General features: G+C 37.8%; 1 protein-coding gene across 3 annotated transcripts in view; it reads right to left on the reverse strand.

Moving 5' to 3' along the window:
• Nucleotides 1–2,837: 2,837 nt before the first annotated feature.
• PDLIM3 (PDZ and LIM domain 3) overlaps nt 2,838–21,288 on the reverse strand; it is a 30,747-nt gene continuing 12,296 nt past the window's right edge. Inside the window, exons 4-8 of one of the 3 annotated variants that reach the window (XM_014786260.2) lie at nt 13,672–13,739; nt 8,395–8,658; nt 6,644–6,768; nt 4,903–5,014; nt 2,838–3,791 (exon numbers count right to left, since the gene is read on the reverse strand). In XM_014786260.2, coding sequence (XP_014641746.1) covers nt 3,602–3,791; nt 4,903–5,014; nt 6,644–6,768; nt 8,395–8,658; nt 13,672–13,739 — 759 coding nt within the window. In that variant the 3' untranslated portion in view covers nt 2,838–3,601. Of the gene's footprint in view, nt 3,792–4,902; nt 5,018–6,640; nt 6,769–8,394; nt 8,659–13,671; nt 13,740–14,107; nt 14,296–21,288 lie in introns of all 3 variants that reach the window. The other 2 variants (XM_087418375.1, XM_014786261.2) reach the window with 2 other exon arrangements.

The raw sequence follows: 21,288 nt of genomic DNA on the forward strand, positions 1-21,288 counted from the left end.
GTTATGCCTAGTATTCAACATCTCTTACTTGGTAGGTTCTCAAATAAATATTTACTGAGTGCTTTCCAAAATGAATAGAGACTTGAGAGAATTATCTTGAAATAGTCATATAGATCAGGTAAATGGCTTATCTACTTGAATTATTTGAATACCTTCATTCTTTGAGTCATCTTTTTTATGTTTAAGATTCAGAAGGCACAGCATAAATAATAAAAGAACATTAGGCTGTGATGACATGATAATAAAGAGTAATGGTTATAAGCAGCAGTTTCCCAGGACTGATATCAAATCTGTCCAAAGGACAACTTGACAAAATTTTGCAGCTGAAGTTGCTACTGGAAGAGACCCAAAGCTCCATTCTACTTATCTTGGGATGTTCCTGTGTTGGGCAAACTTTAGATTATCTTATGTAGAGATGAGTAAACTTTGTGTGGCACATTAACCATTAAGCTTCACTCTGCTTACACAGGTGCAAAAAGATGTGATAACTAGAAAACTGTTTTTTATTCAATCAATCATCCTATCAGTAGAGAGTGTAGCAACTCTATCCTATGTTTATTCTGAAAAAACAGCAGTTTAGTTAATCATGAGTCCAAAGTTCGTAGATGGCCAGTTCTTCATTATGGATTGTTTCATTGATCATTATTAGATTTAATAAACTTATAAATCTAAACACAGTGACTAATCTGTTTTCTAAGAAAATATGTTATTCTGTGAGCTAAATTGAAACCGGTTGGTGTTCTTTGTCCGTGGCGTGAATTCCCACAAAGAATCTGTCGTGAATTCATGATTGAAGGACAAAATGCTAGTATAGGGGGAATATCGCTTTCCCATTTGTTTGCATTTTTAAAAAAGTTTTAATTCCTTTCCATTTCAACATTGATATTTTCACTCTGTACTTGATATATTTTAAAACAATTTCCATACTGCATTCATTTCTATTTATTAATTCTGTAGTTAATTCCCCTACATGTTTCAATTTCTAGATTTAATCGTCAAAGAATAATTTTTATGACAAATAATGAACATGCAATTTTAGGGCATACTTCACATACTCAGAATTATCAGATTTACCCCATATCGATCCTAAATTTCAGATTAGAACTATACTTTTTTTTTTTTTGGTGAGGAAGATTGTCCCTGAGCTAACATCTGTGCCAATCTTCCTCTATTTTGTATGTAAGATGCTGCCACAGTATGGCTTGATGAGTGGTATGTAGGTCCACATCCGGGATCCAAACCTGCAATCTCTGGGCTGTCCAAGGGAAGCGTGCGAACTTAACCACTACACCACTGGGCCGGCCCCTATACTACTTTTTTTTTTTTTTACTTATTAAATATCTGAACTTAAGCAGTTCATTATGTACTCTACTGCATGTAAAATATGTAAAATATAATTTTAAGGAAACTACTGTCTGATGTCGAACATACAATGTACATTACTGTACAATATAATGTCTAATGTGCACTATTCTCATGAGTCTTTCATTCTTACTTAACCTCTTTTCAGTACAGTACACATACCCTGAACTGTGCTTCCTGTCTCCAGTTCAGAGACGATATTTTACCTTCTCCAGGTAATACCTAGCAGGCTTCCACTGGGAAGTGCTGGGGTGTGTGTGAGAGTGTGGGGGTGGAGAGGGGACACCACTGGGGATTAAGCGCTTCTCAAACAGCTTCTACTGCATCCTCCTTAGAGTACCTCCTCCTTTATCCCCTAGTCCAGAAATGCCTGTTGTGTCAATTCCCAGGTCCTTTCAAGATTCTAGAAGGTAAATTGGGTTGGTTTTCAGTTTTCTCCACTGCTGCTTTGGAATTTAACTTTCTCAGGTTTTCTAAGTCAGTTACCATTCATTTGCTTTCTAGCTTCCAAACTTTTAAGTTGATATCCTTCCCAGAACAAAATATTTTAAAATAACATCTGAACAAAAAATGTATTTTGGATACATTCATTCTTTGTTCTTTAAGTTTCTTATTGATTTTATCTGAATAGCTCTGTTAATGAATTTATGTTTCGCTGCAGAGGTTCCAGTTGTAATCTCAAATGCCTGTAGGGGCCAGGCAGGTGTTCCGGCTCCTCTCACTGGATCAAAACTCTAGACAGGTCAGGGTCAGAAATAATTAGTTAAGTCTGGGAGAATCCCAGAGCATTATAACTTGTGCCCTACTTTCCATTTGGGACGGTAGGAGAATACTTGCCCCAGGCCCATAGGCAGCAGCAGCAGTAGGATAGAGATGACTTTGTGATGAGGTGGCGAGACAGAGGGCCTAAACAGTCCCCAGGTCCCCACCCTGCTGGTTCCCCATGGTTTGTACTTAGAGGGGACAGTTTCAGATGTTCCCATGTGTCCCCAGTGAGGAGCATGGGAAGCAGGTAAGACATGCAAGTCAGAGGCATTGCCAGGGGGCCACCATAGTGAGAGGCAAGGGGACAAAGTGGAGCCAGGGGCCAGATGGAGTTCATGTCTAAGATGCAAAGGATGCATGACTCCAGGAAAGGCTGAGCTGAGACCTTTGGAGGTGGTGGGAGAGGTAGGTTGTTGCCTGGTCCCAACTATGTTGAGAAAACAGACCACAAGGGAAACCATGGATTTCAGCAGTGGATACAAGTGGGACCCCAGGAAACCAGCAGTCCCTCCCTTCCTCAGGAGGTCCAGTAACCTGTCTTCTCTTGGAGACGCCATCTTGGGAAGGAGGAGGAGACCATAGTGGATCTTTGAGCACAAAGAAACAGCCTTGATGGAGTCTGGACCTGGAATTTAACTAAACGTTTATCTGAAAGAGACATTTAAAATGAAAGAGACTATTTCAAAGCAAAAGAAACTTTTAATCTGAAAGAGACTGAATTACCTTTGACTAGCCAATTTAAATGCCCCTCTTATCAGCAGAAATTGTGGGCTCATAAGGAAGAGTAGATAATTTATAACAACTAAAGAAGCCACATTTTTCTCAAAATACCTGAGTTGTTAGCATACGTGTCAAAATAGGATTGGGGCCTCTGTTGGAATGTTGATTTTATCTGCATTCATTGAGTGCCACTTCATTAGGTATTTTAAAAATGTTTTATATATTTATTATGTATGTTGCATCCAGTGGTATAATTGTTTGAATATGAAACTAGAGAAATCCAGGGAATTTCTCCCCGCCATGCACTGTAACAGTTAAAACAGGTAACAGACAACTGCAGGTTGTGTTAGGACACAAGATTGTCATTTGATATTCACTACCGTTGCAAAATCAGCTTGTTAAGGAAAGACGACTAGACTCCCCCAAATATCTTGATGTTTACGTGTTTGATGGTCATAATATAAATGCCAATTGCGGAGTATGACTTACAAAAAAATTATTGCTTTAAATATCATTAAGTTATTGCTAGCCCCAAAGAGAAAAAGAGTTGCAAAACATAGCTGAATGTACGTTTCTGTGACAGCAGGCATTTGCCTCCTATTCCTTTTCCTCAGAACACAATAAGATAAACGTCTAAAAGCCTTGGTTTTAGGGTTGGTGTCAACAGTTTGCTATACTGGTGCTCAAAGCCATTAATGTCCCCCCGTGTAAGGGCGCGTGGGTGAGCGCATGCGTGCTCCCGTCTGCGTGAGACTTAAGCCCTGGGATAAAGGGTGACTGTGTCGTAGCCCTCTGGGGGCCTCATGCGGGCTCGGGCGTGAGTTTCGCAGTACAGCTCCCCCTCCACGAAGAAGTAGCCCTTCTGTTTGAGGTTGAGGTTACAGTCTGCACACACGAAGCACTCCGGATGCCGGTACTTATCCCGCGCCTTCACAACGGCACCCCTGTGGAGACAAAGGAGAGCCAGTCAAAAACACAAAGTCAGCAACGTGATACAAAGGGAGACGACACGACAGAAAAGACAGGTGTTATCTGTTTCATGTTCAGGAAACAATAGCGTCCAGCTGTAAACCGGGCGCAGCTGGGAAATTGACGTAATTATCAGGGGTGATTTTCCCCATAGTTTCTTTGAAAGAGGGAGACAAGATACAGATAAGACACAGCATTCGGATTTTGACCAAAGTTGTGTACACGACTGAAAGTCCCTCAGGTTGGTTTCTATTTTGGTGGTCCAGCCTCTATTCTATGGAACATGGAGAAAACAGATCGAAGAGCAGAGATGGAATTTCCACCCGGTAGGTGGACTCACCTCTACTGTCAAAACAGTTTACTCCACCTTAGGAGCAATAATTGCTTTTGGCAACATCACAAACTATCGTATTTTATGAGGTCCTCTCTGCTCCCAAGCGCCCGGTCCCACATTCCACTCTTTGCTCTAACCAGGCTTATCCCCCACTGCCCTCTTGGGATGTATCCTGATAACTGGACAGATGGTACTTCAGTGTGTGAGCTAATGGTAGAGGAAGAGAATAAAGGGATGGCTATGTGGAGCATTTGTAGTGGAGAGATTGAAATGATCTGGTTCGCCTGAAGATTTGAACTAGCAAGTGCGGCTATTCAAACAGGAAGGCCCTTGAAATGGAAGCTGGCTGTATTTTTAAAAAATTATATTTCAATATTCGTGCCACTTAAGAAACTAGGTAAAGATAATGTGTTTTAATTAACAACCTGGACCCCCGTATTTGTTTCCCTGGGTTTATACAGAAAAGTAAATACTCAAAGACTATTAACAAAGGGAGAGCTTTTTGAAGTGAAGCTATGATTCTTGATTATTTTTTAATATACTTCTGGGGCAATTTTTTTTAAATCAGACTACATGTGAAATTATAAGTCGAGATTGCTGACTCACATTATATGCCAATTTTAGGGAACATCTAAGGAATTCTGGTCAAAATATGCTAAAGGTGGTGGACATTGTATTTCAAGTCAATGAAGAGAAATAGAGACCCGATACCAAGATTTATAGTGAATTCCTGGGTTAAAAATGAAACTTACACAATGCCACTCCCACATTTGTCACAGAGTGGCATCTTTTGTGTGCTGCCAGCACCACCGTGGACCTTTGTAACTGGAGCCCTCACACTCCGAGTTCCAGCAGGACGGTCATCTGAAAAAGAAAGTGTTTCCATTTATGGCAAGGAACAGCTGGCCACAGTCTGTACTTTGCTTCTATTTTAAGCTGTGCACTTTAACCTGAGGAATTCTTCAATTGCACCCGTACTATCATTTTAAAAGGAATAGGACCAGTTCAAGCATTACATGTTCTGAAACAGAGCCTTGCCAAACGGAATTAGTTAAAAAATGTTGTTGTTGTTGTTGTAGCGGGCTGTTACAAAATGCTCAAAGGAGCAGGGAACGTTTTGCACTTTTTTTGTTGTTGTAAAATATACATAACATAGAATTGACCATCTTAACCATTTTTAGTTGTGCAATTCAGTAGCATTAAGTACAGTTACAATGTTGTGAAACCATGGCCTCTATCCATTTCCAGGACTTTTTCATCATCCCAAACAGAAACTCCGTATCCATCAGACAGTAACTCCCCATTCCCCTTTCCTCTCAGACCCTGCTAACCTCTATTCTCCTTTCTGTCTCTATGATTTACCTATTCTAGATTCCTTACGTAAGTGGAATCATGCAATATTTGTCTTTTTGTGTCTGGCTTATTTCACTTAGCATGATGTTTTCAAGGTTCATCCATGTTGCAGCATGCGTCAGAATCTCCTTCCTTTTTAAGGCTGAATAATATTCCATTGCACGCATATACCACATTTTGTTTATCCATTCATCTGTGTATAGACATTTGGGTTGTTTCCACCTTTTGGCTATTGTGGATAATGCTGCTATGAACATTGGTGTACAAGTATCCGTTTGAGTCCTTGCTTTCAATTCTTTTAGGTATATACCTAGGAGTGGAATTACTGGATGACATGGTAATTCTATGTTTAACTTTTCCAGGAACCACCATACTGTTTTCCACAGTGGCTGCACCATTTTACATTCCCATCAGCAATGTACAAAGGTTCCCATTTCTCTACATCCTCACCAACACTTATTTTCAATTTTTTTGATAATAGCCATCCTAATGGGGCATTTTGCATTTCTGTGAAAGTGTTAAAGGACAATATATATCTTTGGGGTAGGGGGGTGGAAAACACTGGTAAAAGTATGAGCCCTGAAGACAGAGGAGACCCAGCTCTGCTTCTTACAGGCTGTGTGACTTTGTACAAATCCACCCTCTCTGTGCCTTAGTTTCTCATTTGTTAAATAGGGAAAATAATAGCTCCTACCTCACAGAGTTATTGTGAGGATGAAATGATCATGGACACAAAGTACTTAGCACAGGATTTGGAACATGGGAAGGCTCCCTTACAGTGTTGTTTTTAAATTTTGATGATGACGATACCCTGGAGTGTGGGGGAGGCTGAGAAATTTTGCAATATCCATTTAAAACTCTACTTCAAAATTTCTAAGCTGAGCTGGCCCTTGACTACTGTGGATGGAATTTATCCTTGAGTCCCTCTTACCACCAAGTTGGTGGCTACTTGGATGTGTCCCAGAAGCTCCTTTCCTAAACCAGGTACCACCCAAATCCTTCTGAGCAAAGATTCATTTGATTACTGATTAAAATCACTTTTTAGACTTTTATTCTCAGTCTGTGTGCTATCCTCCCCTCCCCTGACCCTTCCAACAGCCTCTGTCAATGCTGTTTCAGCAGAGGTTCATGGCTGCTCACCATCGTTAACTAGTTCCTGGAGCACTCTGAAGGAGCCTGACTGGCGAGGCTGAGTAGGTTCATCCCGATTGTCGTGGAGCATCCGGTACACGTCCGACTGGGGGGGCACCGAGGCGACGGGTTCACTGAAACAATATGGCGGGTGAGGCAGCGTCAGGGGCATTGTGAGGCACCAGGTGTGCAAGAAGCCACACGACATCAATAAGCAGTAATCACTATATTTACAGCAACTCTTCTGTACTTTCAAGTTTCCTCTATTATAGTTAAAAATACAATGTGAATTCACATGGGTTGCCTTAAAAATATCATGAATTCACCCGGGGATCACATCCGCACTTCTCCATTTGGCAAAATACTTTGGAGGGCAACTAAAACGTGATTGCTGGGAAATAGTAACTTTAAAAAATAACACTTGTGTCTAATGGATATATAATTATAATGTGAACAAAATTAACTTTTCTCAGAAAAAAAGGCAACATACACATGATAGAAAGTGCAGGAGTGAGCCCAGTTTGATTATTCTCAGTCACGAAGTTGTCAATGAAATTCAGATTCATTTCTGATATTAAACTAAATGTGTATGGTTTAATTTTGTTTTTAAGGTTAATTTGCTTCTTAACTCCTGGAAACAACAAAGATATTTTGCTTGTAAATTGAAGAAATTCAACTTAGTGTTTGAAAGCACATAATGTAGAAACTTTCACATATACCTCAGTTATATTGACTACACTATATTTTCTATAAGTAGCCACATTATTATTCATTTTCAACAATGATAGCAGCTTTATTTTAATAAATTTCTACAAAGATATTCATGATGGGCTATTAAAAATGCCATAATAAGGCTACATGTCAGGCACTAAAAGCTTTATTATTTTATGTCATTTAATTACATTATCTATAAAAGGTAATTGCTATTTGCACATATTTTTATTACCTATATCATATTTGGAAATAATTATCTTATATACCTGAAATTCCTTGCAAAATGGCTTTGAAATACATTATGCTATTTTTATCTCATTGTATTCATCCCAAGACATATCTTTGAGAAATTGTTACATAGCACCATTAGCATTGTAATACTTTAATTTATAAAAAGTGGTTCTGTAATATTGAAAGAAGTAATAAGATTTTATCTTATAATAAATCTTTCTAATTGAAAATGCTTGATGGCAAAAGTACTTTGAACAAATATTCATACTAAAGAAGAAATCTGTCAAAATAGAGACCAATGGAAATTACGTATCTACGTTAATAGCTTGAGGTATTCACTTATAAACTCTTATTCATGGCAAAAAGTTTAAATGGAAACATAATTACCTCTCCACAAGGTGCCATTAGGAGAGAGACAAGGTTTCATCTCTCTTAAAACTTCTCTGAACCTCTCATCCCTTTCCCAATTTTTGACCCCCAAAAAGAGAGACAGTATGCTAGATTATAAATCACTTTTGAGAATTATTATACCAAATATTTGTAAAGTCCATTATAGCTTTTCAAAAGACATATACATTTGGTCCTTCCATGATTTTATTCTATTGCGATCTGTCACATAAAGCTCTACTTAGTCAATTTTTCAAATCACTTTTATCATTAGGCCTACATATTTGCAATAAATCCTTAGTATTTTTTTCTTTAAACCTTTTTACATAGCTTTCTTTCAATTAAGACAATGTTAAAAGACACCAGTAAAGTTGACATTGCCCACGTGTTTAGTTAATATGCCCATGGTTCAAAAAGACTCATATTACCTCATTGAGGGTGCTTCCCCTAGCGCTGTTGAAACCTGACCCTGAAGTGTTTCCATAATATTGTCATCTGAGTACAACTGCATAGGTGTATTAAACTGGGCATGTACAATCTTCACACCAGGAAGTTCCATTTCCAAAGGAATGTTAGGGGCCATCTTAGCAGCAACTTTCAAGTCACCTGGGCAAATAGTACTAAGAGTACTGACAGAAGAAGGGGTGCTACGTCCACTGCCACCGTCAATACCGGACGGAGTACTGCATCCACTGTGTTAATGACCACGTTACACAGAGGTGACACAGGAACCACAAAATCCAGACAGAACACAGAGAACAAGTGCAGAGAGGTTAAAAGGAATTGAAGACAAAAAGGAGAGGTGAATTCAATCAAATTAAAACAAAATGTTTATTTTAAAGAGGGAAGTCATTTGAAAATTCATGATTGAAAAAAGTTTAACAAAATTCAAAGGGACAGGTGATATTGCATTTTTTGGCTCTCTTCTCCCGGGAGATATGTAAGTTGAGGGTTGCACATAGAAAGAGTTGTATATAAATAAGTAGAGAAGATGTGAAGATCCTCACTTTTTAAAAATAGGCCAAATAATGTTAAACTTGACAATATCACAGACAAATGATGCAAGGAAATTACATCGGCTGGACATCCTTTTACATTTCTGAGATTCAATATTTAAAATTAAAACATTAGTGAATGGTCCTTCACCAATAGTAACTGAATACGCAGCATGAAGATCCAAATATTTAGGTGAAACATTTCAAAATAAGAAGTATGTTTCAGAAATGCAGTTGAGTTTTAATTGAATACTAATTGGCAACTTGTAGGTTAGGTGATGATTATGTTTTAAGGCTATTTTGTCAATGTTTTATTGTTACTATTTTAGCTTTTTCCATTTTCATTCTTTAATTTTGTGAAGAATACACTTGAAGAAATTGTTCAGTGATTTAATACAGGCTCTAGAAACAGCCAATAAATGCTTGTCACCTTGAAATTAATGATTAGAGGGCAAATAAGGTTATTTTTTGGACTCTTGGATGCTACCTAGGGCTAGAATATATTTCTTTAATACATAGCTATTTCAAGTAAAATTTTGCAAGCACACATATATTTCCATGCATATTTCTCATTTCCTTTTAAAGACAAGTTGAAGGGACTTATTAAAACGTCAGAAAGTCCAGCCATACAATTTTAAGGACAACTAGAGAGATTTCATATTCTCTACAAAGCTGGATAGGAGGCTAGTCACAACTGATATGCTGATGACTAAAAGGTCATTTTCCTCTGTGCATTTAAAGTGCAGCATGAGAAATGCATTTTATGAGAAAATGGAATATACTGAGATTTTTTAAAAAGCAGTCATTTAAGACAAAGCCAAAATAAATATTAGTATTAATGTAAACATCTATCATGCCTGCCAGTTAGTGCTGCTGTAAACTCAAGACAGAGAATAATTTATACGGTGTATTTATCTCAAAGTCAGTATTCTCGTAGGGCTCAAGTATGGCCCCATATCTGCGTTTACTCTCCAGGGCATTGCTAACCTCAGCCCCATAGAGAGCAAAACCCAAAGGAGATTGGACATTGACTTTGTTGGTTTCATCAATGTTGCAGCCTGATGAGTCTGGACAACTCACGCCACTAAATGGATTTAAAAAATTTTTTGTCTTATGTGACCTAATTCAACCACCTGCACAGCCTAAATGAAGCAGGTACGTATGGACTTGCTCCTTCACTTCCTGGTTGTTGAGAACCTGTTTAAAACTCAATCTGCACATTGGTTGATCCCAAAGTATCAAGGGGCTTATTCACCATTTTCATAGGTTCAACACTACACTGGCTCCGGAAATTGACTTAAGTTGGTAAAAAAATAGAAGTAAAATTTCAGTTATGGTGCAGCTTAGTCAGGATCATATTGATTTGACCTCAGTATAATGAAGCTTATGAAACTGTAATTTAGGGATTTGAAACACTGAGTTAAATCTTGAGAGACTTGGGCTCAAAATAGTGAACCTTTTCAACAAGCATTTATAACAACTCTGATCTTACTGTGTGCCAGGCACAGTGCTAGATGGGGGACAGATAAACCATGATCAATTCAGAACGTACAGGTATACCTTATTTTATAGTCATAATTAGTAATCTTTTTCTGTTATTAGTGTTCTTGTATATAACTTGACTTAAGCAAAGATTGTGTGGGCCGGCCCCGTGGCTTAGCGGTTAAGTGCGCGCACTCCGCTGCTGGCGGCCCGGGTTCCGATCCTGGGGGCGCACCGACGCACTGCTTCTCTGGCCATGCTGAGGCTGCGTCCCACATACAGCAACTAGAAGGATGTGCAACTATGGCATACAGCTATCTACTGGGGCTTTGGGGGAAAAAAACTAAATAAATCAAATTATTAAAAAAAAAAAAAAAGATTGTGTCTTCTATCCCCTCCTTTCTTATCATTCTATTTAGGGGTCCATGTCTATTGAATAGATAGGACACAAACCCTAAACAAACAAGAATTACCTTTTTATAAATTTCTGGGACAATTTTAAAAGATCTCTTGAACTGATGCTTTAAATGAAATAGTTTTCATGGACTTGTCACTGTGGATAGCATCGTGAGTTACCGTGACTTACTCCTGTGACTTGGAAAGATAGGTACTAACAAGATTTCTTGAGGTTGACTTAGTGACTTGGCAAGACCACTTGTTCGGTTGCTGATACACTCAATTACTTCACTCCTGGATAGACCATTAGACAGAGAACTAATTCCCCTGGTGTGCGTATCGACTTTTGGAGACGTGCTTCTGGAAGTGACTTTCCAAAAGCTGCTCACAAGATTGTATTTTATCATTTGGATCTATAAAATACCTTGTATATATTTTTATTATAGCTTTGGCTTTAAAATTTTACATATTTGCATATGAAAATACTGGTCTTTTAATATGCTTCAGTTATAATGAGATAATTAAAAGAACTGTAACTAGTAGTAAGACCCAAGAAGATTAACATATTAACAACTTAGCATCTCCAACTTACTTCCGATTAAAAAGTTGTTCATGAATGGTGTAGCTATAACTTGGTATGTAGCCACTCAAAATTCCACCTTGATGAAGAATCATTTGGTAAGAACAAGAAATTCAGAAGCTAGAGCAAATAGTGAGGGGGCACAGGAAGAAAGGAAGGATAGTAGAGGCGTTTTTACAATTCTTTAAGATTTGTGTACTGGCACCTCTTTTTTAAGCAAATTCTCTCATCCCTGTTTCTCTTCTCCCCTCTTCCACATTCAGCTATACTGAGAGGCACCTTACAATGACAAAATTATGAGTGGCTTGTCATATCACCATGTTTGAATTAAAATGAAAATATAAAAGAAGGGCATTATATACCTGAATCGCTCTGACTTTCCCTGAATTTTTATATGATTAAATGTGTTCTTGGTCTTTAGTAAAGGCAAGATATGTGTTCCTCTAATGTATCACTTCTTCAAGCCTCCTGAAATCTGATAGCTCAAGTTAGTGACTCACAGTTATGCTAACCTCAAAAGAACACAAGTATATTAATTATACTCTGCTTCGTTAGGAAGTTGTATATATATTTATTCAATAGCAAAGTAGCATTTTAACTTTTAGTCTAGTGTTGTTATGTTATTGGGAGTGGGGCTGGGAAGCTGTTGAATGTGGGGAAATAAGGAAAAGACGCAGAGGAGGATGCAATGGGAATAAGGGAAAAACCAGAAGTAAAAAAGAATGGGGCAGAGTTGCAAGTACAAGGGAGGGATAATAGCTCCTGGTTCATCTTGCACTCAGGAAATATGATCAGGTACCCTCAGGATTTTGTTCCTTTAGCTAATGAACATTTATTGAGCATTTACTCTGTCTCAGTCTCATTTCTAGGTGCTGGGGGTGTGAGGGGCTCACATGCAAGTGAGGGAAGATGTATTTGGTAGTCGTTGCCTTTCCAGCACCTCTCTCCTGCCCCTCCACTGCATTGCTTCTTTCTGAGCCAACCACAAAACCGTCCGGCTGATTTTGAGGTAATCCTGTGGCCCTGACTCCAGCTCACGGAAAGGTCTGCACATGGAAATCATATATCAAGTGCTGACTGACCATCCACAGCAGGCATCATAAACTCAGACGTCTCCAGGGGCTAGGAGGGTCACACATATGTGAAAATGGGCCAGGTCTCCTACGCTTAGGAGTGATGGGCGTCTCGACAAGATGGAGAGTTAGATGTTCCATCTTAAGGCACATACGTCAGTTCAATTTTTTAAAACAACAAGAGGGTTAAATAAAACATTGGCTGTGAATTGAATCCACCTATGGGCCACCAGTTTGGGACGCCTGATGTAGATCATTACTCAGTGATCTTAACCTGTTAGGATCAATCCAGCCTAACCACCAACTTCCTTCCTCTGGGCTGACTGATGTAGCTGAGGTCAGAGGAATGGGTTTGAGGTTTGCTCAAGTCACTATTTCCTGATGCAGCAATACAGGACAGTAATTTCTGCCCCCTTAGGTTGGAATTCAATTTCTAGAGCAGATATTTGAAAAGATCATTTGAAGATAATCTGTTTCTCTGATTGACAGACAACAATGAAGAGCGTGCTCGTTATTATTCCAACGTGTACGCAGTTATCCATGAGGGTAGCCAACATAGCTCCCTCCCTCCCAACTCTTTCTTTATACTATTTTCCCCCAAGTTTCAAGTTTTCAAGTGGCCTCTCTTCCTTTGCAAGTATCTGTAAGAATGCAAATTTATTTTTACGTCAGAGCTTGAATGAGTGGGGTTACCCCGTGGGCTCGATGGTGCAGTGAGAAGCGGGTGCTGAGGTGGAATGATCAGAGTCTGCTAAACACATAAAGCTACACCAGGTTCCCACATTTGCCCCGCCCCCTTCCTTACTCCTGACCCAAGGCTGGTTCCATTTCTGTTCCTGCTGGCTGGGCCTTTCTGACCCAGGATGGGGTTTGTCTGCCTGCCTCAAAGGTCACTGTGTTCTGGATGGGATCCTCAGAACAGCAGGGGTATTAGTTATAAATATATGTTGTGATTGCATAACATTTCACGCCTCCATAATCTTGTCAATATTTGCTCTCCGAAATGGAGGTTAGTTCGATACTATTCTCTGCGAAGTGAGTTTGTTTATTTTGCTTTTGAAATAAGCTTCAAAATGAGAAAAGTCACTCCAAACACCTAAAAGTTACTTTTCTTGGAGATTAGTATGGATTCGTTAAAGAAGCATGCACTCCAAATTTCGCAATCTCAAAGTTTATGACCTGGTTCGGCCTGGGATTATGAAAGGTTTGGGCCGAATATTGTGCTTGTGTTCAAAGTAGTTCACCTCCTGTAAAAACAAAGGGTTAAAAAGTCCCTCAGTGGAAGATTAATATATTCTTTTAGATAAAATTAAATGAACGATAATTATACAGACCGGATTATTTACCATCAAATATTGGCATGACTAACAAGGGTGACGATGGACCCAGAGCCATTTCTTCGTTTTAACCATCTGTTCACTAAATGTTCCGAAACTGGCGGATTGGACTCCAGAACATGAGAACCATGTTCTAGATGCTGGTATTCAAAATAAAAATCTGATCGTGACTTCAGGAAAGTAAAAATAAAACAGCAAGAGCTGGACTTGTGAAAGGAAAAGAAATCGTAATATCACTGTTAAGAAGGTGGTGTCCAGAAACCGAGTTGGATACTTACTTTTGAGGTGAACTAGGAATGAGACCCCGCAGCTGTCCGTGAAGCGCATCTTGTATATTGCTAGTTGAATAGAGCCCAATTGGTGAGTTATAGGAGGCGCTCACTACCTGTCTTTTGTCATCAATGTTTGCTGCTGCAACAAAAGGCTGGGCCCTTCTGTTGTGCGCGGTACCAATGGGTTTGAACTCCTGTACAATGGCAGACAAAATACACAGAGCCACAGAATGCACAACAAAGCCGTTAATGAGCAAACCAACAGCATCGCTACTGTTAATCAAGGCTTCTTTACCCACTATGAGATTAATGGCAAGGTTAAAGGGGGAGTTAGGTGTAAACATTTCTACTTCGTCTGTGAAATTTACATGTGTTATATTCATCCACCAAATGTTAAGGTGCAAAGGAAGTGATTGTATTTAAAATATTATAAAATAATTTGAACATTGTATCTTTTGTCTGCCCCCTACTGAATTCTACATCTATAGCTTTAAGAAATTCTCATACGACTTATTTGAATACAGAAATGTTGTGTCAGAAAGGAGATTTTTGGCATAGAAAAATGATTCTACTTAACATTTTCTCAAGTAGAACTTATATAGGCTTTATCTTCTATTAGTATCTTAATAAAATTTCCTCCATTTTAGGAAATGGAGGAATAAAAGAGTCAGAAAGGGAGTGAGCATTTATGAATAACTATACTGAATCATTTTAACTAATCCAAGTAAAAGTTCTGTTTTTTCTTAACACTTACAACAAAAAAACAAATTCTTAATTTGGATTAAGTTATAACCTTAAATTTAGAAAAAATAATAAGAATTAAAAGACTCTCATTTCTTATGAAAGCAGGAATAACATTTATAGAAACCCCACCGTTTTTTTGTGATGACTTTATGTTTGTGTTTAAAGAACTGTTTATGTTTACTCTAGTCCCAGAAAGACTAAAGTCCCTATAATTCAGAGACAGCTAATGTATATGATTCACAAAAAGATTTTCACTTTGTTGCTTTGGGAAAAGGACCAAACATCAGAATCCTAAACTCTGAGTTTGAAATATGCCTGAATGATGTGAAACTCTATGTTATTTTTTAATGTAGGAATCAGATGTTTTCCAATTTTTATATACATTTATAATTTTTTAAAGTCATTAATTTTTTTTTTTTCTTCTAAGCGATAGAACAAAAGCAAAAGGAAATGCTAAAATACACGCAAGCTGATTCTCTTTCCAAATCTTTTCATTTGGCAGAATTAGTAAGATAAATCTTCACAACGATATTTTCAGTCACAAATTCACATCAACCTCATTTACTTTTGTGAACGTGCCGCCAGTGTTTCACACATTTCAAATACAACATTTATGATCATTTAAAAGGGTATTGGAAAGAGACTGTTTTTATTTAAAAAATAAAAAGATCTTGTAATATTCTTGCTCATGTCATTTTTACATTTTTGTCATTATAGGTGAGTAAGTTGTAGGACGGTGCTTTTTGTTAGAAAAGAGACTGTCTCCCTTTCCCAGGGGTGGAACCAGAGTTTTGCATAGAGATTCTTGTGCCAGAGAAGACCAACAACTTCCTGGCGCCCGAGCAGCAAAATGCTTTCTTTTGGCTCTCTAGAGCAGGCGGTCCTCCCACATACTCCCTATTCTCCCGTCTAGGCCTATTGGCGAAGCCCTCTTTTCCTAATAGTTATGACAAGGCAAATGGGGTGTAGCTTCACATACTAGCCTACCGAGGCTTTCACTCCAGCTGCCTCAAATCTCATGCTACTTGAACTTCTGTGATGCGGCGAAAAGCAGCTTTTCTCTCAGCACCTTTGCCAGCATATTGTAACAGCCTCCTGAACTTAAAAAGGAGATCTGAGTTGAATACAACAGCTTATGATTCTATAGTGTGACTCAATTGACTGATATCTTACTGATTCATTTATTGTCTTCCAGAATAATGGCTCACTGCCGAGCAGCTGGTTGGTGACAATATAGTTGCTGATATTAGATAGCAGCATGACTGAAACAACCAAAGGTGGCTTTAGAAAAATGCTGAATCCCAGAACATATGAAAATGTGTGTAGTCAAACATTTATGCAGTGGTACAATCTGATTGTTGTGGTTGATCTGATAATGAATTCGGGCTGGCTGTATTTTATGATTGACTCTTATGATTAGCCATTATTATGGCCCGAAAAAAGTGAGCTGGAAAGAATTTTAAGTAATGACAATGGCCATGATTCAAGCCTTTGTTGCCCTTTTTGATATGAAAGAAGACAGAAAGCTAATTGCCTAATTTAGTTTTTTGTGGATTATAAATCTCTCAGGCTAATTAAAAGAGTGAATCAGGCAGGACTGAAGGACTCAAGCTTTGTGCAACTTAGCTTTTTTTTAAAAAAAAAAGCACACAAAGTATGATGTACCTTAAAGATCTTGGTAAATAGAATAGAATTTACAAAAATTAGTTAATATAATATGATGGCTTTATGGGAAAAAAATCTCTGCCCTTATTTCTTCTTTGTCTTAAAATGATAAATATACATAGACGGTGCTTGTCCTGTTAATGAGGCAACTTCTTTGAAAATATTTGTGCACTATAATCTCTAGTAGTCCTTCCAAATAGCAGCATATAAGTTAATCAGCTTCAAGCTTTTTCTTTGCCATTTGCAGTTTTGGTTATATATTGCAAAGACCACAAATGTGTAATTTGTTAAAAGAAAAAAATAAAACCCTCTATTTTCTACTCAGATCATAAAAGGAAGTGTTTCTAACACAGGCTTCAAACATTTGTATTTAGGCTTTGCAAAGCATTAGTTGTGGGCTGCTAGGGTCATTCCAAAAAGCACAATGAAATGTATACACCAAAGGTAAACAAAAAATTTAAGTATGGCTTGCAGAGGCAATATTCTATCCAAGTCTTACATCATTGTTGATGGTCAAACAGAATCAAAAGACAAAACCAATTAGCAGTTTGCTATTCCACTTTTATTCCTTTTTATTTTTCCTGGAAAATCATTAGTAATGGAAAATACCAGCAAAAATTTATATAGTAGTTAATACAGTCCAGCTCTTGTGTTTATTCTACCCAGACAAAAGCATCCAAATGATTCTTATCTCTTAGGAATTCAATAAATAATCATTGCAATTAATTAAATGTCTAAACGCAATTGCTTACATTTTTAAATATTATTTTTAAATGTTAGGAGCTTATATTAAGGAATAATATTTTGAATTAATGAAATGCTAGAGCTGCCAGAGTAAAAGCTAAGAAACTTGACAGAGATCCACCAACATAGGGAGAATGTAGCTCTTGACAACAATGGCCCAAGTCCTTGGAATGACCTCAGCCATGACAGCATTTAAAGACAGTTCACCTTTCAATTTCTTACTTGGAGAAGTTGTCCACAGATAAAGATTCAGTCCAAGAAATAAGGCAATTACCAGCTCCAACAGAAACCACATGTTTGATAATATACATATATATTTATTTATTTCTAAGAAAAAATGGTGAGAAAATAAGGGAAATAAACTATCTCAAGTGATCATATATTTGATCAAGCCACACTGAGTAAATGATTATATTTTATCATGTTTGGAATTTATGAACAATCATCCCCCTCCAAGCTCAACTCCCGAATGAAAAATAGTTACCCTTATAATTATTTTTTCTTTAGTGATCTGTTTCAAGTGTTTCCCATATCTCATTGGGGAAGAGTTTGGGCAAATGGGGATTAAGAGCTTGTTTTGTGTAGGGCACCTTCCAGTTATGAAAACATTGTAGAATAAAATTATATTATGAAAATATAAACAACTTCAACTCATACCTCACTTGTCTGTGCATGTAGTTCATCTCTATTATCAAATCTTCTGTGGCAAGGACGCAATCCTTTATATGGAAATGGAAACGGCTATCTTCTCATTTAGAAAAGAACCATTTTTGTTTCTGAAAAGCATCTTTCCTGTATTTTGATAGCTACATTGTAATTTTGAGTTGTTAACTAACATTGAACAAAGATGAGGGTAATGTTTCATTTGAGAATGTAAGCTTTGAAGAGAGACAAAGAACTCTACCAACATACCTTTAGTCTAGAGTAGTGCTTTGTACAGAAAAATGCACGGATCTGCTCATAGGCCATGTTCAAGACTGTGTGGAAGAAGTTTATTCAATGCCTGGGGGTTGATCTAAACAAATTCTAAGGTTTCTTTTAAGCCTAAGATTCGAGTCTAAATTCATAAAAACAAAATTTAACTATTTAATAATAGCATGGAAAGATGAAATAAAAAAGCTACATACTAAAATTTTGTATCAATGATTCCTATAACTGTGTAAGAAAAAGTCCCTCAAATCTAAACCTATGCATGCATAGGCAAAAAGACTGGAAATAAATACACTAACATTTTATTATTTGTGGCTGGGCTTGGATGGTAGGATATAGTGGGGTTTTTTTCAATTAATATATATTACTGTTAAAGTGAAAAAGAGTATTTTATTCCAATAGCAAAGGTTACATAATTACAACAGAAGTTTGACCCAGATTGAAAAACAAGAACTCGGATATTGTACTGCTCCACGGCATTTTGCTGTTCATCTACAGTGGCATCTTAAAGCATGATATATTAATGGCATTTCTTCCTCAGACTGACACACCTTTGTTGTCCAGAAGGATGCTTTACTTCTCATTTTGAAAAAAAAGAAAAAAAGAAAGAAAAAAAAAGAAAAAAGAGAAAAAAAAGACATCTCTGCATAGCTTGTGTTAATTAAAAAAAATACAAGAAGAATACAAACATAACCACCATTTAGCTTTTCTCTAATCTCATTCTACAAGTTAAATTCACTGCTTGTTTTTTATCACTGCACTTTGTTCTGGTTTATGTTGTAGGATTTTCCGATAGCAGAGGTTCTGCTGAAGTTTAGCTATTTTGTGTAGGGAATATCTGTCCTGAAGTGCCAAGGTATGTGAACTGGTCATGCAGAAATCTGGCCTGAGTATCATGAGGAATAGCAATCCTCTGGTCTTTTAGGAGAAGAACTGAAATGGTTCTTATCTCTGAGCCCTTCAAACACTGGCCTCTTGGAGAGGGTGCCAGTAAGAATTGGTCATGACTCAAACTAATGGAATGTTCTAAGGCTCCACCTGCCTGGCTTCTGAAGCCCTTAACCCAATCTTCATCTTTTTTAAAAAAACTTATCTCATACTCTATCTTTTCCCCATTTGTAGTATAAATATCCATATTGTCTAACCCCAAAATTCAGGACACACGGGCTAATACATGATTGACAAGAGGCCACAGTATTTCAAATTAGGATTATCTTTTAAAATCCAGGTCTTGAAATAACCATAGTCATAAGTTAATACTCACAGATTTACAAAAGGGGCCTCTTCTAGAGCTAAAACTGAGATAATTGCCTTTAAACTCCAATTCTGGAGAGACGTTAGCAAAACACAGGCTCCCATCTTGGTCTAAACTTGCCCTGTGCTTAATAAATTCTTGCTGAGTCACCCACATGCCACAGTGGGCCCTGCAACATGATCAGGGATCATTTGGTCCTTTGTTCAAATCTGTCTAATTGGCCCCATATCTTAGCATCTCATATTGATGAAATGGGATTTTAAAAATTCGGAGAAATTTTGAATGGAAAAATAATTTGCAAAAGGGGGCAGTACAATTTTGGATGTGTACTGTATATGAAAAAGGAAATTCAGAATTCTATCCAGTTTGTCCTGGTGATAATCAGAGATTGGATCGTCAATAAATGCATGTATGTGAGCCTTAAATTTTCGTTTTTTTAAAGCACCACGTGATCTCTTTTTCTCATGTGTTACCTCTAAGTGATGAATCAATGAGGGTGGAGGAAGCTGGTGGGCTGCAGCATTACTCTGAAGGGCTATCTACAGGTGACAGCTCTGCCTCAAGAACTTTGTGTTTTCTTCTTCCTATCTTTTCTTCTATCAAAGAAGATGTTGATTAGAGGCGTTATTATTCACCAAGCCACCTCAGCTGCCATGGTAAGCCACCATCAGCATTCAGATCCCTTCTCACTATATTTATTACCCCGTCTCATCCATTTTATCTTTTACTCATTTGCCCTGAAGAGCAGAAATCTTACCTGACTTAAATATCCCACTAAACTTCCACAATCACTTTTCCACGGGACAGCCGGGGGAGGTGGCAGAACACCAGTCTGAGAATTGGTTCCCAGGATTGGTCCTGGGCAATGTTAGAAAATGCAGTTTATCTTTAGGCCCTCCAGTTGCTTTCATTCATTTGTCAGCTATTTATTGAGTGCCTGCTGTGTGCTATGCCTGGGAGACTTAGAGTAAAGGGAACCGACACACCGGTTCCTGCCTTCACGAATATTCCATATCCTGCTCACTCTCTTTGGGGGCCTGTTTTCTCCTCCTTTTGCTCTTAGTGGTTTTGAGGCTCAGGCTCTTCCTTCCCTCCAGTCAAAAGTCTAGGACAAGGACCTAGTAAACTCATGTTCCATAAAGGTTAAACTACTTAGGATGTTTCTTCTCCAGGGGGGATTATATTTTAACTGAAAATCAAGTTTCAATCCAAAGTAATTTGTCATGACCCTGTAATAGTAGTGAGGAAGGTACTTCTGGTCTCTAGGAAGCCCTATCACATAGGCAGCTTCCTATCTCACTGACGAGAAAGGCCAGGAGGCTTTCTGATCACAGCCTGGTGGTGGTGGGGGTACCATACCTATAATAATGAGAGCCCCCACTTACTTCAGTATCTTTAAGAGCAATTTAATGTGCCAACTTCTTTTTTTATATTATTTCACTTAAATCTTTGAGAAGCCCTATGAGACACATGCACATATGTTACTCTACATGTATTTTATCAAGAAGAAAATGGAGGCTTATGGAGACAAATGGAAAACTTGAAGGACACCTTCAGCAGTTGATGATCCTGAAAAGGGAACCACTGCTGAAGCGTAAATTACAAATATGTTATCAGTTCTTTTTCATTAGATATATATAAAAACTACACTTCGGGAATATCGAATCAGTTTAGTAGGAATACTTGTTTAAAACAGGATATTCAATTTATATCTCTGTCTCTCTAAACTTGGGAAGCTTCTAAGTAGAGGTTGTAAAATCCTTTTCTTGATTATACTTTTCCATACAGCACAACTGAGAGTTGGTTTAATTTCAAAAGTTGGAGCTGTTGAAAGTAGACATAGTCAGAT

This window comes from Ceratotherium simum, chromosome 28, assembly GCF_057802395.1.
Source record: "Ceratotherium simum simum isolate JZ-2026a chromosome 28, ASM5780239v1, whole genome shotgun sequence".
Classification (NCBI taxonomy): domain Eukaryota; kingdom Metazoa; phylum Chordata; class Mammalia; order Perissodactyla; family Rhinocerotidae; genus Ceratotherium; species Ceratotherium simum.